This window comes from Phyllobates terribilis, unplaced genomic scaffold, assembly GCF_046119375.1.
Source record: "Phyllobates terribilis strain yellow unplaced genomic scaffold, ASM4611937v1 Scaffold_318__1_contigs__length_2195899, whole genome shotgun sequence".
Taxonomy (NCBI): Eukaryota; Metazoa; Chordata; class Amphibia; order Anura; family Dendrobatidae; genus Phyllobates; species Phyllobates terribilis.
In genome coordinates this window covers 349,853-373,872 of record NW_027363078.1, presented here as the reverse complement: position 1 = coordinate 373,872, position 24,020 = coordinate 349,853, and the positions used below count along the sequence as shown (strand labels likewise).

Sequence of the window (24,020 nt, the reverse complement as noted above, 5' to 3'; positions counted from 1 at the left end):
TCACTTCTTACATTACATGAGTGATATCTATTGTAAATTCCACAATAGCTCAGAAACCAGTGAATCGCTCCATACAGAATACTGGCCCCCATAAAATACCCCATACAGGATACTGGCCCCCTTATAACGCTCCATACAGGATACTGGCCCCCATAAAACGCTCCATGCAGGCTGTGCCCCCCACATAATGCCTCATGCGGGCTGTTCCCTCTACATAATGCCTTACACAGGCTGTTCCCCCCTTATAATGCCCCATGCAAGCTGTTCCCCCCATATAATGCCCCATGCAGGATGTCACCCCCCCTTACAATGCCCCATGCAGGATGTCACCCCCCTTATAACGATCTATGCAGGATGTCACACCCCCCGTCCCTTATAATGCCCCATGCAGCATGTCACCCCCCCCCTTTTAATGCCCCATGCAGGATGTCACACCCCCCTCCCTTATAATGCCCCATGCAGGATGTCACACCCACACTTTTAATGCCCCATGCAGGATGTCACACCCCCCCTCCCTTATATTGCCCCATGCAGGATGTCACACCCACCCTTTTAATGCCCCATGCAGGATGTCACCCCCCCTTATAATGCCCCATGCAGGATGTCACCCCCTCCTTATAATGCCCCATGCAGTATGTCACCCCCCCCTTTTAATGCCCCATGCAAGATGTCACACCCCCTCCCTTATAATGCCCCATGCCTCCATACATTAAAAAAAAAAAAATTAAATACTCACCTCACTTCTCACCTGCTGCCGCTGCTCCGGACTCCAGCATCGCTGGCGTCTTCTTGCTCTGCGCTGTGACGGCTCAAGAGAGCACGGTGTGAAGACGTCACCGCACCCTCTGACCTGAGACGTCACAGTCAGAGGACGTGGAAGAGACCGGAGCTGCCGCGGAGGCACGGGGAAAGGTAAGTATTGTGCCAGCTGCTGCTGGGGTCCTTAGCAAGTGGGGGGGAGCGGGCGCTGACAATGCCCTCCTCCGCTCAGGGGTCCAAAAGCGCGGCAGGGTGCCCGGCGGTGAGTGGGCCCCCCCCCGCCTGCTCAGGGCCCCGGCACTTGCCCGGGTGCTGACGTCGGCCCTGAACCTATGCATATATAAAGGATTAAGACATCAGCTACAAAGAGAAAACAAGCGTTACTCTGAGCACCCAACTAGTGGGAGCAATATCCCTGGAACACAACCCACCCATCCCCGGAGTTCCTTCTAAGGGATAAGGCCAGGTAGGGTTAAAAATTCCCTTTTTTTCCCCATTGGCCTCCAAACTCCGTCATCTAAGAGCACTGTTTTCACCATCTTACATCTCTACCAAGAAGCTGACACAAACTAGAAGGATTAACGTTTTTTTTTGTTGTTTCTTTACATTTCCAACCTAGATGTCTAGCTGTGATTTACTGGTTTGACCTACAAGTCCAACTATTCGAATAAAGTTAGATTTTATCGTACAGACCGCCATACACTTCCATGTAGTATGGACTGAGAATTTCAACTAGGAGTACTAACTGATTTTTACATCATGCATTGGAGTATTTAACTGTCATTCTTCCTGTTTTAGCTATCATGCAACTTGAACTAGGAGTACTTAAATAGGATTTATGCTGGCTTGGAAAAACATAACTCGGACTTGGAGCACAAGTTGAGATTTTTCTTGTTCAAGTATCATACATCTCCACTAGGAGTAGTGATGGTTCTGTTTGGATTTTCTGCTTTAGAATACCACTCAACTGAGATTCCACCCAAAGAAATTCCAACTAGGAGTATCACTGAAACTCTTACTGGTTTAAAGGAATATTAAGTCCAACTAGGAGTACTAGTTGAGGTTTAACCATCCAACGACTCCAACCAGAAGTATTAACTGACATTTTTTTACTGGTTTAGAAAATACACAGCTCAAACTAGGAGTACCAACTGAGAATCTTACCCAATGCAACTCCCACTAGGAGTACTAGCTGAGAGTTCACTTAATTAACCAGACTTTAAGGGAATGTTCACACTAGGCGACTTTTCAGCGTTTTTTTTTCCGCAGCAAAACCTGATCTCTTGGAAGGCAGGAAGCTGCAGAAAAATGGTAATTAGACCTACCGGTAATTGTATTTCCAGGGGTCCATCCTGACAGCACCATGGAGGACGTCCTTCTTATCCTTTCAGGGACAGGAAACATACGAGAGGTTAAAAAGCCCGTCCCACCTCCACCCTTCAGTGTCTTTTCCAAGTACCACGTACCACACCAGGATGGATGCAACCATATTTTATTAAGTCCTTTCATACAAATGTTACTTCACATCAGTATAGGCTTCTTCTAAGGGAGGGAAACTAACTGCTGTCAGGATGGACTCCTGGAAATACAATTACCGGTAAGTCTAATAACTGTTTTCCAGGCCATCCCTCCTGACAGCATCATGGAGAATACCAAAGTATGGCATTAGGGCGGGACCATTGCATGAAGAACCTTCCTACCGAAAGCAGTCTGCTGCCCCAACAACACATCTAACTTGTAGTGTTTGGAAAACGTGCCCAAGTTGGACCAAGTTGCTGCCCTGCAAATCTTATCTACCGAAGCACCCCCTCTTTCTGCCCAGGAAGTAGAGATTGCCCTAGTTGAATGGGCTTTTAACCCTTCGGGGGATGGGGGGGTGACTTTCCTTCCACCGTGTAGGTCAAGCTTATTGTGAATCTTATTCACCTTGCTATTGTTGACTTGGTAGCTTTTTTCCCCTTATTTTAACCCCCATATTGGATGAACAAATTAGAATCCAGGCTCCAATCCCGAGCGGCTTCTAAATAATAAAAGACCGTCTGTCTGACATTGAGAGAGTGGAAAAATTGCTCTGATTCTTGGGATCTTGACAAAACGAGGGTAGGACTACCTCCTGATTCATAATAGTGGAAGACACTACTTTGTAAAGAAAAGCCGGATCGAATCTGAAAACTATTTGATTGTCGTAAATTTGTAGATATGGGTCTCTGATGGATAATGCTTGTAATTCTCCAATCCTCTTAGGGAAGGTGATGGCTACTAAGAAAGCTGCTTTAAAGGAAAGTTTGCTAATGTTTATTTCCTTAAAAGGTTCATAGGGGTGTTTGCATAAAGCATTAAATTTAGATCCCACGGAGGAACCGCTTTTCTTATCAAAAGTCTCAATCGCTGAACTGCCTTAGAAAATCTAGCTATCCAGGGATGGGATGCTAGTGGGGAGTCAAAGAAAACACTTAAGGCCGAGATCTGAACTCTTAGGGTGCTTGGCCTTAGTCCCTTATTGAAACCTGCCTGTAAAAAGTCTAAGATCTTGGGAATATTTGGACGAGAGGTATCCACTGAAGCTTCCCCACACTCCAGACAGAATCTCTTCCTGATTTTGTATATTAATGACGCAACTGGCTTTCTGCTTGCCTGCACGGTGGATATTACATCATCCGAAAGAACTCGAGATTTTAGGACCTGCCTTTCAGGGTCCAACCCAAAAGATGCAACTTGTCCACATTCTGGTGGAGAACCAGCCCCTGGTGAAGGAGATCCTCCGTTGAGGGGAGCAGAATAGGTTCCTCCAAAGCCAACCTGTTCAGCAGAGGGAACCAGTTCCTCTTTGGCCAAAACGGCACTATCAAGATTATTTTTGCTTGGTCTTCCTGAATTTTTCTCAGAACCCTCGGAATCAGAAGTAGTGGAGGAAAAGCGTATAATAGATCTTTGCTCCAATCTTCAAATAGAGCGTCGATCCCCTCCGGATTGTCTAGGGAGTAAAATCTGCTGATCTTTGAATTTTTCCTGGTCGCAAAAAGGTCTATGCACAGGCGGCCCCATTGTTGACATAACATGTGGAACACCTCCCCATTTAGTTCCCATTCTGTGCGAAAAATCTTTTGCCTGCTTAGGTAGTCTGCCACATCATTTTGGGCCACTTCTAGATGGATAGCTGAAATGGACGAAACTGTTTTCTCTGCCCATCAGAATATTTTTGTAGCTAGATCCTGTAGCAATGAGTGTCTCGGCCCCCCTTGATTGCGCAGAAAGGACACTGTCGTCACATTGTCCGATAGAATTCTTATGTGTCCGTTTTTGACTAGGGATAGATTCTGACTCAGAACCTTCCACACGGCTCAAAGCTCTCTGTAGTTTGAAGATTTGGCCAGAACTTCTGGGGGCCAAATCCTTTGAAGATACCTCCCTTCCAGATGACCCCCCATCCCGACTGACTCGCATCGGTGGTAATTACTACACACAGGAAGCAAATCCAGGAGATTCTTCTTTGCTGGGTCTGTGGAATAGACCACAGGGACATGGATCTTTTTACAGCCATGGAAAGGGGCAACTCGTTGTCCAAAGTTATCGGCCGTCTGTCCCAGGCTAATAGAATAGCCCTTTGGAGTTCCCTCGAATGGAACTGACTCAATCTGACACAGGGAATGCATGCTGTCATCATTCCAAGGATTCCCATTGTCGTTCTGATCGAACAATGCTTTTTTCAAAACAGATGAATCCTGTCTCTTATTGATCTTTGTTTCTCTACTGGAAGAAATGAGGACCTTAGACGGGAATCTAAGAGAACCCCCAAGAAAATATTTCTGGTTTCTAGTACTAGGTCTGATTTGTGCCAATTCATTATCCACCCTAACTTGTAGTGTGGATGTCGAGATCTCTGGGTGTTTTAGGAGCTCCTTTCCTGAACCAGCCACCAGTAGGAAATCATCCAGGTAGGGGACTATGATGATACCTTCTTTCCTTAAAAAGTCTACAATCTCTGCATCTCTGCTACCAGCTTCATGTATACTCAAGGGGCTGAGGCCAGGCCGAAGGGAAGACATTGAAAATGAAAATGGTGAATTTGACCCTGATTTTTTATTGCAAATCTTAGGAATTTTTGACGACACGGATGAATAGGAACGTGGTAGTATGCACTTTTTAAATCTAGTGTACGCATCATCGCATTTCTGTCTATCAGAGCAATAGTTGACCTGACTGACTCCATTTTGAATTTTTTGTATTTTACCCAACGATTTAGAGGTTTTAGATTTATTATTGTCCGGGATTCGCCTGAGGGTTTTTTGATAGTAAAAAGACTCGAGTAGTGACCCTGGAATCTTTCCTTTTGGGAAACTGGGATTATTGCTCCGGTTTTTAGTAGGTCTTGTATGTCTGACCACATGGGAGAAAGCACAGGTGCAAGTCTGACAAATTCTATCATACAGTGCCTACAAGTAGTATTCAACCCCCTGCAGATTTAGCTGGTTGACACATGCGGAATTAACTTGGCATTGTGACATTTGTACTGTAGATCAGCCTGGAAGTGGGAAATGCACTGCAGCAACTTTTTTTTTTTTTTTTTAAACGTTAAAAGTTAATTCAGAGTGTCATTTATTATTCAACCCCTCAAACCACAAGAATTCTGTTTGGTCCCCCTAAAGTATTAAGAAGTAGTTCAGGCACCAAGAATAATGAGCTTCACATGTGTGGATTAAAGATCTCTTTTGCCAGCCTTTTCTGACTATTTAAGACCCTCCCCAAACTTGTGAACAGCACTCAGACATGGTCAACATGGGAAAGACAAAGGAGCATTCCAAGGCCATCAGAGACAAGATTGTGGAGGGTCACAAGGCTGGCAAGGGGTACAAAACCCTTTCCAAGGAGTTGGGCCTACCTGTCTCCACTGTTGGGAGCATCATCCGTAAGTGGAAGGCTTATGGAACTACTGTTAGCCTTCCACGGCCTGGACAGCTTTTGAAAGTGTCCTCCCGTGCCGAGGCCAGGCTTGTCCGAAGAGTCAAGGCTAACCCAAGGACAACAAGGAAGGAGCTCCGGGAAGATCTCATGGCAGTGGGGACATTGGTTTCAGTCAATACCATAAGTAACGTACTCCACCGCAATGGTCTCCGTTCCAGAAGAGCCCGTAAGGTACCTTTACTTTCAAAGCGTCATGTCAAGGCTCGTCTACAGTTTGCTCATGATCACTTGGAGGACTCTGAGACAGACTGGTTCAAGGTTCTATGGTCTGATGAGACCAAGATCGAGATCTTTGGTGCCAACCATACACGTGACGTTTGGAGACTGGATGGCACTGCATACGACCCCAAGAATACCATCCCTTCAGTCAAGCATGGTGGTGGCAGCATCATGCTGTGGGGCTGTTTCTCTGCCAAGGGGCCTGGCCATCTGGTCCGCATCCATGGGAAGATGGATAGCACGGCCTACCTGGAGATTTTGGCCAAGAACCTCCGCTCCTCCATCAAGGATCTTAAGATGGGTCGTAATTTCATCTTCCAACAAGACAACGACCCAAAGCACACAGCCAAGAAAACCAAGGCCTGGTTCAATAGGGAAAAAGTCAAGGTGTTGGAGTGGCCTAGTCAGTCTCCTGACCTTAACCCAATTGAAAACTTGTGGAAGGAGCTCAAGACTAAAGTCCACATGAGACACCCAAAGAACCTAGATAACTTGGAGAAGATCTGCATGGAGGAGTGGGCCAAGATAACTCCACAGACCTGTGCCGGCCTGATCAGGTCTTATAAAAGAGGATTATTAGCTGTAATTGCAAACAAGGGTTATTCCACAAAATATTAAACATAGGGGTTGTATAATAATTGACCCACACTTTTATGTTTAAAATTTAATAAAATTCAACTGAGCAACATAACTTTTTGGTTTGTAAGATTTATGCTTCTGTTCATAAAACCTACTCTCGTTTGCAGTTTGAAGGCTCTAACTTATTTGCATCTTATCAAACCAGCTAAATCTGCAGGGGGTTGAATACTACTTGTAGGCACTGTATATCCCACAGATATAGTGTTTAGTACCCACGGATCCTGGGAAATTTTTTGCCAGCCTTCTAAGTAGGAACTTAGCCGCCCTCCCAAGCGTATATGGTGTCACTGTCTACCTTGACCAGACCCAGAACCGAAAAGGGAACCTCTACCCCTGCCTCCTTTGGGGTAGCTCCATCTACCGGATTTCCCTTTCCCTTAACCCCTTAAAGACGGAGACAATTATGTACTTAATCACCGGGCCAAATTTTACAATTTTGACCAGTGTCACTTTATGAGGTAATAATATTTCTTTGATATCACTTACATTTACTTGTGAAAAAATGGAAATTTGGCGAAAATTTAGAAAATTTAGCAATTTTCAAACTTTGAATTTTCATGCCCTTAAATCAGAGATACCCTTGAGGTATCCCTGAGGAAGCCATACTCATGTGGCGTAACACGTAGGGTTCCAGCGGTTTATTTTTTTCCCCCTTTGGACATTGGTGGTACGTATTGCATACATATCCTATTACCGAAATTTCTTTGTGGTGTCCCTCCCACGGAGATTACATTTTGAGGGTTCTATTTGCTACTCGATATATATTTTGGTGGAGTAGGGGTACACACTTTTGTAAAGGTTTGGTATGCTTTTTGCACTTATAAGCTTACTAATTGTGCAGCATTATTTATATATTTTTAGTACCTACCATAGTCTTACATATTTATAGGTGGGGACCTTTTGCATACACTACTTTATATATTTATACCGTATTTTTCAGACTATAAGACACTTTTTTCCTCCAAAATTCTGGAGGAAAATGGGGGGTGCGTCTTATAGTTCGAATGTTGGGGGGGGTATACTTATATATACTGTGTGGGGAGAGGTTGCGGTGGAGGAGCAGGGCACAGGAGGCATCAGCCTCCTGCTGCAGCCTACACTGTCCCCGCTGCTAAAGAAAATTAATATTCAGTGCACTGAATATTCATGATCCTTTATAGCCGGGCGATCGCTATTAAAGGGCATGAATATTCACCCCCTCTCCACGCCCAGGATAAGGATGAGGGAGCTCATACATACCAGTATAAGGATGAGGAGTGCCATGCATAACAGGATAGGGATGAAGGGGGTGCCATGCATACCAGGATAGGGATGAGGGGTGGCATGCATACCAGAATAGGGATGAGGGGTGGCATGCATACCAGGATAGGGATGAGGGGTGCCATGCATACCAGTATAAGGATGAGGGAGATCATACATACCAGTATAAGGATGAGGGGTGTGACATGCATACCAGGATAAGGATGAGGGGGGTGCCATGCATAACAGGATAGGGATAAGGGGTGCCATGCATACCAGGATAGGGATGAGGGGTGCCATGCATACCAGTAAAAGGATGAGGGGGATCATAGAATCATAGAATGGTAGAGTTGGAAGGGACCTCCTGGGTCATCTGGTCCAACCCCCTGCTCAAAGCAGGATTCACTAGATCATCTCAGACAGATGTCTGTCCAGCCTCTGTTTGAAGACGTCCATTGAAGGGGAACTCACCACCTCTCGTGGCAGCCTGTTCCACTCATTAATCACCCTAACTGTCAAAAAGTTTTTTCTAATATCTAATCTGTGTCTCCTCCCATTTAGTTTCATCCCATTGCTTCTAGTCTTTCCTTGTGCAAATGAGAATAAAGATGATCCTTCTACAATGTGACAGCCCTTGACATATTTGTAGACAGCTATTAAGTCTCCTCTCAGTCTTCTTTTTTGCAAGCTAAACATTCCCAAATCCTGCAACCGTTCCTCATAGGACATGGTTTGCAGACCAGTCACCATTCTGGTCGCTCTTCTCTGAACTTGCTCCAGTTTGTCTATGTCTTTTTTAAAATGTGGTGCCCAAAACTGTACACAGTATTCCAGATGAGGTCTGACCAAAGAGGAGTAAAGACCGATAATGACTTCACGTGATCTAGACTGTATGCTTCTGTTAATACATCCCAGAATTGTATTTGCCTTTTTTGCTGCTGCATCACACTGTTGACTCATGTTCAGTCTATGATCTATTAGTATACCTAAGTCTTTTTCACATGTACTGTTGCTTAGCTCTATTCCTCCCATTCTGTATATGCTTTTTTCATTTTTATTGCCCAGATGTAGTACTTTGCATTTTTCCCTGTTAAAAACCATTCTGTTGGTTGCTGCCCACTGCTCCAGTTTATTTAGGTCTTTTTGAATCCTCTCTCTTTCTTCTCTAGTATTAGCTATCCCTCCTAGCTTTGTGTCATCAGCAAATTTAATCAGTTTACCCTCATACATCATACATACCAGTATAAGGATGAGGGGGCCATGCATATCAGGATAAGGATGAAGGGGCCATGCATACCAGGATAAGGATGAGGAGGCCATGCATACCAGTAAAAGGATGAGGGGCCATACATACCAGGATGGAGGGGTGCCATGCATACCAGGATGGAGGGGTGCCATGCATACCAGGATGGAGGGGTGCCATGCATATCAGGATGGAGGGGTGCCATGCATACCAGGATGGAGGGGTGCCATGCATACCAGGATGGAGGGGTGCCATGCATACCAGGATGGAGGGGTGCCATGCATACCAGGATGGAGGGGTGCCATGCATATCAGGATGGAGGGGTGCCATGCATATCAGGATGGAGGGGTGCCATGCATACCAGGATGGAGGGGTGCCATGCATACCAGGATGGAGGGGTGCCATGCATACCAGGATGGAGGGGTGCCATGCATACCAGGATGGAGGGGTGCCATGCATACCAGGATGGAGGGGTGCCATGCATACCAGGATGGAGGGGAGCCATGCATACCAGGATGGAGGGGAGCCATGCATACCAGGATGGAGGGGAGCCATGCATACCAGGATGGAGGGGTGCCATGCATACCAGGATGGAGGGGTGCCATGCATACCAGGATGGAGGGGTGCCATGCATATCAGGATGGAGGGGTGCCATGCATATCAGGATGGAGGGGTGCCATGCATATCAGGATGGAGGGGTGCCATGCATATCAGGATGGAGGGGTGCCATGCATATCAGGATGGAGGGGTACCATGCATATCAGGATGGAGGGGTGCCATGCATATCAGGATGGAGGGGTGCCATGCATATCAGGATGGAGGGGTGCCATGCATACCAGGATGGGGGCCACATATAATAGGAAGGGGGGCATATCTACCAGGATGGGGGATATCAAAATTGGGGGACATTACCCCTATACCAGTGTCAGCAGCAGACCCGCTCCCCCTTAACAGTGCATCGTAACCACATTTTTTACTTACATTTTTTTTCTATTTTCCTCCTCTAAAACCTAGGTGCGTCTTATAGTCCGAAAAATACGGTATATATTTGTATAAGTACATTCAATAAGGGGATTTTCTTGTGTTTTTATCTGCTTTTAAGTACGTTTTAACTTGTTGGTGTTTGTGCATGGTATTAAGTTTATCATTTTTTCTAGTATTGTTGTCTATTGGTATTTACCAGGGTTATTCAGAATGTTTGGTGCCCTTTCCTACACCCCTCTTTCTTCCTTTTTTCATTTATTCCTTTGGGTGTTGGGGCGGTCGTTTGGTTCCTCTAAATCAGGAACTTTTTATAGTTAATAAATAACATTTCCCACATGTCTACTTCACATCAGAACAGTTTTGGAACCAAAATTTATTTTTGTTCGGAAGTTATAAGGGTTAAAAGTTGACCAGCGATTTCTCATTTTTCCAACAAAACTTTCAAAACCATTTTTTTTAGGGACCACATCACATCTGAAGTGACTTCGAGGGGTCTTTATGATAGAAAATAACCCAAAAGTGACACCATTCTAAAAACTGCACCCCTCAAGGTGCTCAAAACCACATTCAAGAAGTTTATTAACCCTTCACGTGCTTCACAGGAACTGAAGCAACGTGGAAGGAAAAAATGAACATTTAACTTTTTTTCACAAAATGTTTTTTTCACAACATTTTTTTATTTTCACAAGGGTAACGAGATCAAATGGACCACAAAATTTGTTGTGCAATTTCTCTTGAGCACGCCAATACCCCATATGTGAGTGAAAACCACTGTTTGGGCTCACAGCAGGGCTTGGAAGGGAAGGAGAGCCATTTGACTTTTTGAATGTAAAATTTGCTTAAATAATTAGCGGATGCCATGTCACGTTTGGGGAGCCCCTGATGTGCCTAAACAGTGGAAACCCCCCACAAGCGACACGATTTTGGAAACTAGACCCCTCAGTGAACTTATCTAGATGTGTGGTGAACACCTTGAGCCTCTAGGTGTTTCATGGAAGTTTATAATATTGAGCAGTAAAAAAAACAATTTCTAATTTTTCCCACAAAAATGTTTTTTAGCCCCCAATTTTGCATTTTCATAAGGGTAACAGGAGAAATTGGCTCCTACCATTTGTTGTGCAATTCCTCCTGAGTAAGCTGATACCCTGTATGTGGGGAAAAAACACTTTTTGGGCTCACGGCAGGGTTCAAAAGGGAAGGAGCACCATGTAACTTTTTGAATGTAAAATTTGCTTGAATAATTAGTGGATACCATGTCGCATTTGGAGAGCCCCTGATGTGCCTAAACAGTGAAAAGCCTCCACAATTGACCCCATTTTGGAAACTAGACCCCTTAGGGAACTTATCTAGATGTGTGGTGAGCACCTTGAACTGCCAGGTGCTTCACGAAAGTTTATAACGTAGAGCCGTGAAATTAAGAAATCACATTTTTTTCCACAAAAATGTACTTGTAGCCCCAATTTTTTATTTTTACAAGGGTAACAGGAGAAAATGGACCCCAAAATTTGATGTGCAATTGCACCTGAGTACGGACACACAGTATATTTAGGGGAAAACTATTGTTTGGACGCACGGCAGGGCTTGGAAACAGGGCTGTGGAGTCAGTAAGCCAAACCTCCGACTCCTCAATTTTCATGTCACCGACTCACTCCACGACTCCCTCATACATGGCTCATGTTTAAGCGATAAATTTACTGTAGCACAGATTAATCTCAGCTAAAAGTCTACACCCTTAGATCTGGAATAGGACATTTCATAACTTTCCCAAATTCTTTTGAAAAAAATATTCCCCACAAACTGCACTGAACTACTGTACCCAATTTATTATATATTTTAGGAGTTGGAGTCGGTCCATTTTATACCGACTCCGACTCCACCAAAATGGACACAGACTCCGACTCCACGACTCCGACTCTACAGCCCTGCTTGGAAAGGAAGGAGTGATGTTTGGAAGGCAGACTTTGATGGAATGGTCTGCGGGTGTCATGTCACGTTTAGAGAGCCCCTGACCCCTGATGTGCCTAAACAGTGGAAAACTCCGACAAGTTACCCCATTTTGGAAACTACACCCCTCAAGGATTTTATCATTTTTTTCACGAAAATGTAGTTTTAGCCCCAAATTTGTAATTTTTGCAATGGATAATAGAAGAAAACGGACCCCATAATTTGTTATGCTATTTCTCCCGAACGCGATGATGCCCCATATGTGATCAGAAATTACTGTTAGGCCACACGTCAGGGCTGAGAAGAAAGGAGCACTATTTGGCTTTTTGAGCATAGATTTTGGTAGAATAGTTTGTGGGCGACATTTGTGGAGCCCCAAAGGTGCCAGAACAGCAGAAAAACCCCAAAAGTGACCCCAATGTATAAATTACACATCTTAATGAATTAATCTACCGCTGCAGTGACTTATGCAACATCCACGCCAGGCTTTATTCTGGAGAATTCCAAATATGCCAGTTTAGTGCCCATACATTGTGCCCCCATAAAGTATAGTGCCCCATACATTTCTCCTGGTTACACATCCCGTAAATTAAGTGCTCTCCCCACTACAATAAAGCTAAACATGTGGCCGCTTACTGCGGTTTAGGCACAATGGAACTCAGAAGGAGGATTTGGGAGCGCAGAATTCACTGGATTTTATTTGAGGGGGCAGGAGCCATGTCGCTTTTCCAGAGTCTTTGTTCTACCAGTAACGTGGGACCCCCTATAGTCCCAGTGACAGATGATGGACCTGAGAGGGGGCTGGGTTTGTGTGGGATAACTTAGGGGTTTTTTGGTATCATTTTGGGGTACATAATTTTTGATTGCTTCCAGAATAATACTCGATCGCCAGTCTACGCTGAGCACTTACTACGGGTTTCCGTGTAAATCCCACAAAAATGCGATTCAGACGAAACCCCCAACAGAACCACCCACCACAAAGAAGCAGATGAATTTACATGGAAACCCCAACGTATGCGCTCAGCGGAGAGTGCAGGATAAACATGAGCTGAGCCTTATTCCGATTTTTTTGGAAGCAGAATGAAGCAAAAGACAGCAGTACCAGAATAGTTCTTATTTTTATTTTTGCGCGGTTCACAATGCGGTATAAATCATAAGGCGGATTTATTCTTCGGGTCGGTGCGATTACAGCGGTACCAGATTTATATGTTTTTTTTTAGGTTTTGCTGCTATCACACAGTAAAAATGCTTTTTTTAATAAAAAGTAGTTATTTTCGTCGCCATATTCTGAGAGCTGGAACTTTTTTATTTTTTGGTGAACAGAGCTGTATGAGGGCTTATTTTTTGAGGGACGAGTTGCAGATTTTTTTGGTACCATTTTGTGGCACATAGTAATTTTTGATCGCTTTTTATTCAGATTTTTCAGACACAAAAACCAGCAATTCAGTTATTATTTTTATTTTTTGCGCTGTTTGCCGTGCGGTAAAAGTGATAAGACTGATTTGTCCACCGGGTCGGTACGATTACAGCGATACCAGATTTATATATATATATTTTTTATGCTTTGCTATTTTTACAGACTAAAAACAGCAGTTTACAAAAAAGAACTTGATTTTGTATCGTCACATTCTGAGAGATGTAATTTTTTTATTTTTTTGTCACATGTGACATATTATGGCTTGTTTTTTGCGGGACGGTTTGGCCTTTTTTTACATACGACTTTTTGATCGCTTTTTATTCACTTTTTTTGTGAGTCAGTATGATTAAAAAGTCATTTTTGGCATGTTTTTTATTTTTTACGGTGTTCCCCAAACGGACTAAGTAACGTGACAGTTTTATAGAGCGGGTCGTTCCGGAAGCGGCGATACCAATTATGTATACGTTTTATTTTTGTTTTATCACAAACATTGCATTTTGAGCGTCAAAACGGATTTTAGTGATTTGTGTGCATTTTCTGTGGTTTTTTTTTACTTTTTTACATATTTTATTTAACTATTTTTAAACTTTTTCACCAAGTACCTCTGTACTGCAGTGTATGAGACCTGTCAGCTTATTGCTGGATCTCACAGGCCACCGTACCCTGGGATCATCACATAATCTCAGGGTACCATGGTAACCATCGAGACCAGCGATTCTCTTGCGACCCCTTCGTAAGCACTTAAATACCGCTGTCACGATTGACAGCAGTATTTAAGGGGTTAATCGGCCCCGATCAGCATCGAGACCGGCCGGGGCCGATACTGCAGGATGTCAGCTGTCACCCGCAGGAATCGCCGCTGCCAGGCGGCGCTATTCACTTGTGCCACAATGACGCATTTTAACAGCGCTGTGGATTAAGTGCCCTTAATGAACTCCGTAAAAATGCGTTATGGCGGTCGTTAAGAAGTTAATAATCCGATCTTTGAGAGGGGCGGGATCTACGAAAAGACTGATATTTTTTGGTCTTTTCCTCAGGAAACCCTTTCTTCTTGTCTGAAGCCCTCTGTAGAATCTCGTCTAGCACCGACCCAAATACTCTAGACCCTGAAAAGGGAATAGAGCAAAGCTTGTTTTTTGAGTGGTTATCCCCGGACCATATTTTTAACCAAATGGCACGACAAGAAGCATTCGAGAGGGCACTATTTCTGGCGGCAAATCTGACTGATTCTGTAGACGCATCAGACATGAAAACTGTAGCTAACTTAAGTAAGGGAAGAGATTTTAAAATAATTCCCCTAGGAGTCTTATTCCTCAATCGTTCTTCCAAATCATCCACCCATAAGTGAATGGATCTAAGGACCGAGGTCGCAGCTATATTACTTATTATAGCTGCTGATGTCTTCCAGGTTCTCTTCAGAAGGCCATCGACCTTCCTTTCCATGGGCTCTTTGAGGCTTGAAGAATTTTCAAATGGGATTGCCGTCTTTCTGGCTACCTTGGCTACCGGTACATCAATTTTTGGCATTTCCTCCCAGGATTTTATGTCTTCTGGCTGAAACTGTAACTGGAGTCTAAAGTCACGGGGTATCACCAGTCTTTTTTCCGCATTCTACCATTCTTCAAGGGTCATGGCACAAATGTGGTTGTTTACAGGAAAACTATTCTTTCAAGACCTTAGGCCCCTAAATATCTCATCCTGTATTGAATGAGATTTCTGAGCTTCCTCCACCTCCACGCTCGTAGGAGTTCATCTGTCTTTTCTGATGAAAAAAAGACATATTTTTTCCTTCTTCCGGAGAATCTGAGACTATCTCTTCTCCTTCCTCCTGTTCCAATCTGAAGGACTGTAGTTCTTCCTCAGAACTTAGTTCCATCTCCCACCTAGGGCTTAACACTCGAGGCCCTGGTTGAGAGATTTGCGGGGAAACTAGACCGGAAATTGATGCCCATCCTTCTTCCCTAATCATGGATCTCATGTTGGTTAGAAGGGTTGGCTGCTCTTCCCTGATGATCTTGGAAGTACAGCTATCAAACAGTGTTTCCCCCAGGCTTCAGGTAACAGTGGGGGAAATATCCCTTGCTGTTTTTGTAAGTTTGCCCACTGACAAAGACATGAACAGTCTATAATTTTAAGGGTAGGTTACTTTTAACATTGAGAGATAGAATATCCCAAAAAAAAAAAAAAAAATCAAGAAAATCACAATGTATAAATTACATAATTTTTTTTGCATTTTGCAGTGAGAAATAAGTATTTGATCCCTCTGGCAAATAACACTTAATACTTGGTGGCAAAACTCTTGTTGGCAGCTCAGCAGTCAGATGTTTTTTGTAGTTGATGATGAGGGTTGCGCACATGTCAGGAGGAGTTTTGGTCCACTTCTCTTTGCAGATCATCTCTAAATCAATCAGATTTTGAGGCTGTCGCTTGGCAACTCGGAGCTTCAACTCCCTTCATAAGTTTTCTATGGGATTAAGGTCTGGAGACTGGCTAGGCCACTCCATGACCTTACTGTGTTTCTTTTTGAGCCACTGCTTAGTTGCCTTGGCTGTATGTTTTGGGTCATTGTCTTGCTGAAAGACCCAGCCACGACCCATCTTCAATGCTCTTACTGAGGGAAGGAGGTTGTTTACCAAAATCTCGCGATACATGACCCGATCCATCTTCCCTTCAGTACGGTGCAGTCATCATGTCCCCTTTGCAGAAAAGCACCCCAAAGTATAATGTTTCCCCCACAATGCTTCACGGTTGGGCTGATGTTCTTAGGGTTGTACTCATCCTTCTTCTTCCTCCAAACACATCGAGTTGAGTTAATGCCAAAGACCTCAATTTTTGTCTCATCTGACCACAGCACCTTCTCCTAATAACTCACAGAATCATCCAGGTGTTCATTGGCAAACTTCAGACGGGCCTGCACATGTGCCTTCTTGAGCAGGGGGACCTTGCGGGCACTGCAGGATTTTAAACCTTTAAGGCGTAATGTGTTACCAATGGTTTTCTTGGTGAATGTGGTCCCAGCTGCCTTGAGATCATTAATAAGTTTCCCCCGTGTAGTTTTAGGCTGATTTCTCACCTTCCTCATGATCAAGGATACCCCACGAGGTGAGATTTTGCATGATGCCCCAGATCGATGTCGATTGACAGTAATTTTGTATTTCTTCCATTTTCTTACTATTGCACCAACAGTTGTACCCTTCTCACCCAGAGTCTTACTTATGGGTTTGTAGCACATTCCAGCTTTGTGCAGGTCTATGATCTTGTCCCTGACATCCTTAGAAAGCTCTTTGGTCTTGCCCATGTTGTAGAGGTTAGAGTCTGACTGATTAATTGAGTCTGTAGACATGAGTCTTTTATACAGCTGACTATGTAAGACAGCTGTCTTTAATGCAGGTAACGAGTTGATTAGGAGCGTCTAGCTGGTCTGTAGGAGCCAGAACTCATAATGGTTTGTAGGGGATCAAATACTTATTTCTCACTGCAAAATGCAAATAAATTTATCTAATTTATACAATGTGATTTTCTTGATTTTTTGGGGGGATATTCTATCTCTCAATGTTAAAATTAACCTACCCTTAAAATTATAGACTGTTCATGTCTTTGTCAGTGGGCAAACTTACAAAAACAGCAAGGGATCAAATACCGCTACTTATTTCCCCCACTGTATGTTCCCCAACTCATGTGCACCATGGGCTGCTCTGATGGGACGTCTGCTCTGCCAGATTCATCCATCATACCCAGTATACAGCATGCAGGGTTTCAGACACAGGTAACATTTATATACTACCTGGCCAGAAGTCTTCCCCGCCTCATGCATTCCACTGTGGAACGCACGCTTACTGTGTCTTTAAAATTTTGACCGCGCACCTCCGCTCTCCTTGATGACATCAGCGGTAGTGTGCCTCTCACATGGTCCATGCGTACCGGAAGCAGGTGCCGAAGCCGAGAGCCCTCCGCCGGAGGGAAGCGGCTTACAGAACCAAGAGCAGCACTGCACTCGTTTCAGGCTGAGGAACCCCCTTTTAGGGGGTGTCGGCCGCAGACCACTTGACAGGGAGAAGGAGAACTGGGACACCCGATCCCCCTGAGTCCGCTTTCCAAAAGGTAACGCCTATGATCTTCTCTGTTCCTCTCGCGGTTACGATCCTCGCAGGGACAGGAAAAACACTGAAGGGTGGAGGTGGGATGGGCTTTTTAACCTCTCATGTGTTGCCTGTCCCTGAAAGGATAAGAAGGACGTCCTCCTATGGTGCTGTCAGGAGGGACGGCCTGGAAAAAGCAGGTTTTGCTTGGTTTTTCTTGCATTTTGCTGCGTTTTTTTTCACTGTCCATTTGTCTCTTTATGCATGGTGTTAAAGTTCAGTGAAAAAAAAATTACCTATTCAACTTCATAAGGGTTGTGGCACAATATACACAGGAAAACTTGATACCTGCGTTTTTGCAACTATACTATATCCCTTAAACAAATAGCGAAAATGACCAGAACATCCAAAGCAGTGTGAACAGGATCCAACTAAAAAATTCAAGGGACCGAACAATGAAGGACGTCCTGACATTGGCTGTTGGGCACACATATATTGGCCAATCTATGTGCTAAGTACCTTCCTTTACTGTAATTTTTCATAATATTGTCATGACGTGACCCTAACCCTGAGGTGACAGGCGGGGTGTGGAGGCGGCAGGCGGGGTGTGCAGTCTGTGAGGAGGCGGCAGGCGGGGTGTGGAGTCCCCGGAGAGGCGGCAGGCGGGGTATGGAGGCGGCGGGCGGTGTGTGGAGGTGGCAGGCGGGGTGTGCAGTCCCTAGGGAGGCGGCGGGCGGGGTGTGGAGGTGGAAGGCGGGGTCTGTGGAGTCGGTAAGCCAAACCTCCGACTCCTCAATTTCCATGACACTGACTCCGACTCCCTCATACATGGCTCATGTTTAAAGGGGTTGTCCAGTGCTGTCACAGGCAGCATGTGACCCCCGGCTGCAGCCTGCTCTGACATCAACCTCGCTCTCTCCCTGTCCCCATTCATTGGGAAAGCGCGCGGTGGATGCTGGGTATGATGCGGGGGGTAACCCCGCCCACAGCCGACCCCAACGCTGAGTCACGCCTCACTTGACGTGACGTCAGTGGGGGTCACGTGCTGCCTGTGAGTGGCCACCGATAGCGCCGCTCACAGGCAGAAACAGCACCAGGAGGTAATTAGAAAGAAGCTTCTATTTATCATTAAAACACATTGGCAGATTTTTAAAAGTACCGGACAACCCTTTTAAAGTGATAAATGTACTGTAGCAGATTCATCTCAGCAATAAGTCCAGACCCTGAGATCAGGAATAGGACAGACATTTATAGGACATTTCAGACCTTTCCCAAATTCTTATGAAAAAATATTCCCCATAAACTGCATTGAACTACTGAACCCAATTTATCATATATTTTAGGTGTCGGAGTCAGTCCATTTTATACCGACTCCACGACTCCAATTCCACAGCCCTGGTAGCAGGCAGGGTGTGCAGTCCCTGGGGAGGCGGCAGGCAGGGTGTGCAGTCCCTGGGGAGGCGGCAGGCAGGGTGTGCAGTCCCTGGGGAGGCGGAAAGCAGGGTATGGAGGCGGCAGGCGGGGTGTGGAGTCCCTGGGGAGGCGGCAGGCGGGGTGTGCAGTCCCTGGGGAGGCGGCAGGCGGGGTGTGCAGTCCCTGGGGAGGCGGCAGGCGGGGTGTGCAGTCCCTGGGGAGGTGGCAAGCAGGGTATGGAGGCGGCAGGCGGGGTGTGGAGTCCCTGGGGAGGAAGCAGGCGGGGTGTGCAGTCCCTGGGGAGGCGGCAGGCCGGGTGTGCAGTCCCTGGGGAGGCGGCAGGCCGGGTGTGCAGTCCCTGGGGAGGCGGCAGGCCGGGTGTGCAGTCCCTGGGGAGGCGGCAGGCCGGGTGTGCAGTCCCTGGGGAGGCGGCAGGCCGGGTGTGCAGTCCCTGGGGAGGCGGCAGGCGGGGTGTGCAGTCCCTGGGGAGGCGGCAGGCGGGGTGTGCAGTCCCTGGGGAGGCGGCAGGAGGGGTGTGCAGTCCCTGGGGAGGCGGCAGGTGGGGTGTGCAGTCCCTGGGGAGGCGGAAGGCGGGGTGTGCAGTCCCTGGGGAGGCGGAAGGCGGGGTGTGCAGTCCCTGGGGAGGCGGCAGGTGGGGTGTGCAGTCCCTGGGGACGCGGCAGGTGGGGTGTGCAGTCCCTGGGGACGCGGCAGGCGGGGTGTGCAGTCCCTGTGGAAGCGGCAGGCGGGGTGTGCAGTCCCTGGGGAGGCGGCAGGCGTGGTGTGCAGTCCCTGGGGAGGCGGCAGGCAGGGTGTGCAGTCCCTGGGGAGGCGGAAAGCAGGGTATGGAGGCGGCAGGCGGGGTGTGGAGTCCCTGGGGAGGCGGCAGGCGGGGTGTGCAGTCCCTGGGGAGGCGGCAGGCGGGGTGTGCAGTCCCTGGGGAGGAAGCAGGCGGGGTGTGCAGTCCCTGGGGAGGCAGCAGGCCGGGTGTGCAGTCCCTGGGGAGGCAGCAGGCCGGGTGTGCAGTCCCTGGGGAGGCGGCAGGCGGGGTGTGCAGTCCCTGGGGAGGCGGCAGGCGGGGTGTGCAGTCCCTGGGGAGGCGGCAGGCGGGGTGTGCAGTCCCTGGGGAGGCGGCAGGCGGGGTGTGCAGTCCCTGGGGAGGCGGCAGGCGGGGTGTGCAGTCCCTGGGGAGGCGGCAGGCGGGGTGTGCAGTACCTGGGGAGGCGGCAGGAGGGGTGTGCAGTCCCTGGGGAGGCGGCAGGAGGGGTGTGCAGTCCCTGGGGAGGCGGCAGGAGGGGTGTGCAGTCCCTGGGGAGGCGGCAGGAGGGGTGTGCAGTCCCTGGGGAGGCGGCAGGCGGGGTGTGCAGTCCCTGGGGAGGCGGCAGGCGGGGTGTGCAGTCCCTGGGGAGGCGGCATGCCGGGTTTGCAGTCCCTGGGGAGGCGGCAGGTGGGGTGTGCAGTCCCTGGGGACGCGGCAGGCGGGGTGTGCAGTCCCTGGAGAGGCGGCAGGCGGGGTGTGCAGTCCCTGGGGAGGCGGCAGGCGGGGTGTGCAGTCCCTGGGGAGGCGGCAGGCGGGGTGTGCAGTCCCTGGGGATGAGGCAGGCGGGGTGTGCAGTCCCTGGGGAGGAGGCAGGCGGGGTGTGCAGTCCCTGGGGAGGAGGCAGGCGGGGTGTGCAGTCCCTGGGGAGGAGGCAGGCGGGGTGTGCAGTCCCTGGGGAAGCGGAAGGCGGGGTGTGCAGTCCCTGGGGAAGTGGCAGGCGGGGTGTGCAGTCCCTGGGGAGGCGGCAGGTGTGGTGTGCAGTCCCTGCGGAGGCGGCAGGCGGGGTGTGCAGTCCCTGCGGAGGCGGCAGGCGGGGTGTGCAGTCCCTGGGGAGGCGGCAGGCAGGGTATGGAGGCGGCAGGCGGGGTGTGGAGTCCCTGGGGAGGTGGCAGGCGGGGTGTGCAGTCCCTGGGGAGGCGGCAGGCGGGGTGTGCAGTCCCTGGGGAGGCGGCAGGCGGGGTGTGCAGTCCCTGGGGAGGCAGCAGGCGGGGTGTGCAGTCCCTGGGGAGGCGGCAGGCGGGGTGTGCAGTCCCTGGGGAGGCGGCAGGCGGGGTGTGCAGTCCCTGGGGAGGCGGCAGGCGGGGTGTGCAGTCCCTGGGGAGGCGGCAGGCGGGGTGTGCAGTCCCTGGGGAGGCGGCAGGCGGGGTGTGCAGTCCCTGGGGAGGCGGCAGGCGGGGTGTGCAGTTCCTGGGGAGGCGGCAGGCGGGGTGTGCAGTTCCTGGGGAGGCGGCAGGCGGGGTGTACAGTTCCTGGGGAGGCGGCAGGCGGGGTGTGGAGTCCCTGGGGAGGCGGCAGGCCGGGTGTGGCACCATTGATAGCTGTCTGTGGGGTCAGAGTCAGACCACACACCTGATATTCCATGTATCTGAAGAAAGGTCATTATTGGGAAGTAGTGGACAATTCCTTGAAGGCCTGAGCTTAAAGGGGTTTTCCCACAAACAAAAGTTCATTTTAACCCATGGCTGTGTCTGACTTTGCTGGACCACAGTCTGATCATAGCACGGATCCTGGGCAGGAAGAACACAGAAGATTATACAGACATTACTGCAGGAGATTCTTTCTGTGAGGTAAAACATTTTCCTGACTGCTTTTAAACAATATTTTACCTCACAAAATGAATCCTCTGCTTTAATATCGGCATGCTCTCCTGCTGTCCCGTCTGTATACTCTCCTGCTGTCCCGTCTGTATACTCTCCTGCTGTCCCGTCCGCATACTCTCCTGCTGTCCCTCCGCATACTCTTCTGCTGTCCCGTCTGTATACTCTCCTGCTGTCCCTCCGCATACTCTCCTGCTGTCCCGTCTGTATACTCTCCTGCTGTCCCTCCGCATACTCTCCTGCTGTCCCTCCGCATACTCTCCTGCTGTCCCTCCGCATACTCTCCTGCTGTCCCTCCGCATACTCTCCTGCTGTCCCTCCGCATACTCTTCTGCTGTCCCGTCTGTATACTCTCCTGCTGTCCCGTCTGTATACTCTCCTGCTGTCCCGTCTGGATACTCCCCTGTTGTCCCGTCTGGATACTCCCCTGTTGTCCCGTCTGGATACTCCCCTGTTGTCCCGTCTGGATACTCCCCTGTTGTCCCGTCTGGATACTCCCCTGTTGTCCCGTCTGGATACTCCCCTGTTGTCCCGTCTGGATACTCTCCTGCTGTCCCGTCTGGATACTCCCCTGCTGTCCTGTCTGGATACTCTTCTGCTGTCCTGTCTGTATACTCCCCTGTTGTCCCGTCTGCATACTCTCCTGCTGTCCCGTCTGCATACTCTCCTACTGTCCTGTCCGCATACTCCCCTGCTGTCCTGTCCGCATACTCCCCTGCTGTCCCGTCTGGATACTCCCCTGCTGTCCTGTCTGGCTACTCTTCTGCTGTCCCGTCTGTATACTCCCCTGCTGTCCTGTCTGGATACTCTTCTGCTGTCCTGTCTGTATACTCTCCTGCTGTCCCGTCTGTATACTCCCCTGCTGTCCTGTCTGCATACTCCCCTGTTGTACCGTCTGTATACTCTCCTGCTGTCCCGTCTGCATACTCTCCTACTGTCCTGTCTGCATACTCTTCTGCTTCCTCCCTGCCCAGGAGATGTGGTATGTCCCGTACACAGTCAGACACAGCCATGGATTAAAATGAAAACCCCTTTAAGAGCTGACAGACCAGTCCTGTGTGTCTGTACAGTCTCCGTGCACAACTCTAGAAAAGAAGGCGATCTGCTTACTGCGCACAGAAGGGGCGAGAAACCTCCACATAGCAGCGACCGCAGCGTTTGTACAGTGCACTCCGTACAGAGCCGCAGGACCTGATGACATCACACATGGGGCGGAGCGCAGCGGAGGCGAAGTGTGGTGGCGAAAGAAGGACCTGTGCTGGTCATGTGACAGGAGGGGGCGGAGCTCAGCGGAGGAATATCAATACCGGTGAAGGACCTGTGCTGGTCATGTGACAAGAGGGGCGGAGCTCGGGGTCTGAGTTGTGACCGCGGAATGACAGGAGTAGGAGCAGGGATTGCTGGGGCTTGTAGTTCTGTGTGCGGAGCGTCCTCCCTTCTGCTGTGTAATGTTGTGATGACGTCACTCCTGCTTGTTTTAACCCTATATTAGCCACCAATCAGTATTTATTTTACGTTACTCGCCTATATGTCGCCATCATATTCCGCAGTGCTGTGCAGACGTCATCACTGTCCCCATCGGGGGTAACAGTCTACTTCCCAACATGTGGAGTGTGGGAGGAAACCCGGGGAGAGCGCGCTATAGATGAGCGGACTGCGAGGCTGCGCCGATCCCCGGGCCACCTCCTCTGCGCCGATCCCCGGACCACCTCCTCTGCGCCGATCCCCGGGCCACCTCCTCTGCGCCGATCCCCGGGCCACCTCCTCTGCGCCGATCCCCGGGCCACCTCCTCTGCGCCGATCCCCGGGCCACCTCCTCTGCGCCGATCCCCGGACCACCTCCTCTGCGCCGGACCACCTCCTCTGCGCCGATCCCCGGGCCACCTCCTCTGCGCCGATCCCCGGGCCACCTCCTCTGCGCCGATCCCCGGGCCACCTCCTCTGCGCCGATCCCCGGGCCACCTCCTCTGCGCCGATCCCCGGGCCACCTCCTCTGCACCGGGCCACCTCCTCTGCGCCGATCCCCGGGCCACCTCCTCTGCGCCGATCCCCGGGCCACCTCCCCTGCACCGGGCCACCTCCTCTGCACCGGGCCACCTCCTCTGCGCCGGGCCACCTCCTCTGCGCCGGGCCACCTCCTCTGCGCCGATCCCCGGGCCACCTCCTCTGCACCGATCCCCGGGCCACCTCCCCTGCACCGGGCCACCTCCTCTGCACCGGGCCACCTCCTCTGCACCGGGCCACCTCCTCTGCACCGGGCCACCTCCTCTGCGCCGATCCCCGCGCCACCTCCTCTGCGCCGATCCCCGGGCCACCTCCTCTGCGCCGATCCCCGGGCCACCTCCTCTGCGCCGATCCTTGGGCCACCTCCTCTGCGCCGATCCCCGGGCCACCTCCTCTGCGCCGATCCCCGGGCCACCTCCTCTGCGCCGATCCTCGGGCCACCTCCTCTGCACCGGGCCCCGGGCCACCTCCTCTGGGTCTT

General features: G+C 49.4%; 1 protein-coding gene across 2 annotated transcripts in view; it reads right to left on the bottom strand.

Annotated features, from left to right (window-relative positions):
- LOC141221123 (uncharacterized) overlaps positions 1-22,796 on the bottom strand; it is a 182,757-nt gene extending 159,961 nt beyond the window's left edge. For both annotated transcript variants that reach the window (XM_073666472.1, XM_073666474.1), the window contains exon 1: positions 22,646-22,796. In XM_073666472.1, coding sequence (XP_073522573.1) covers positions 22,646-22,743 — 98 coding nt within the window. In that variant the 5' untranslated portion in view covers positions 22,744-22,796. The remainder of the gene's footprint in view (positions 1-22,645) is intronic.
- Between the last annotated feature and the right edge of the window lie 1,224 nt (positions 22,797-24,020).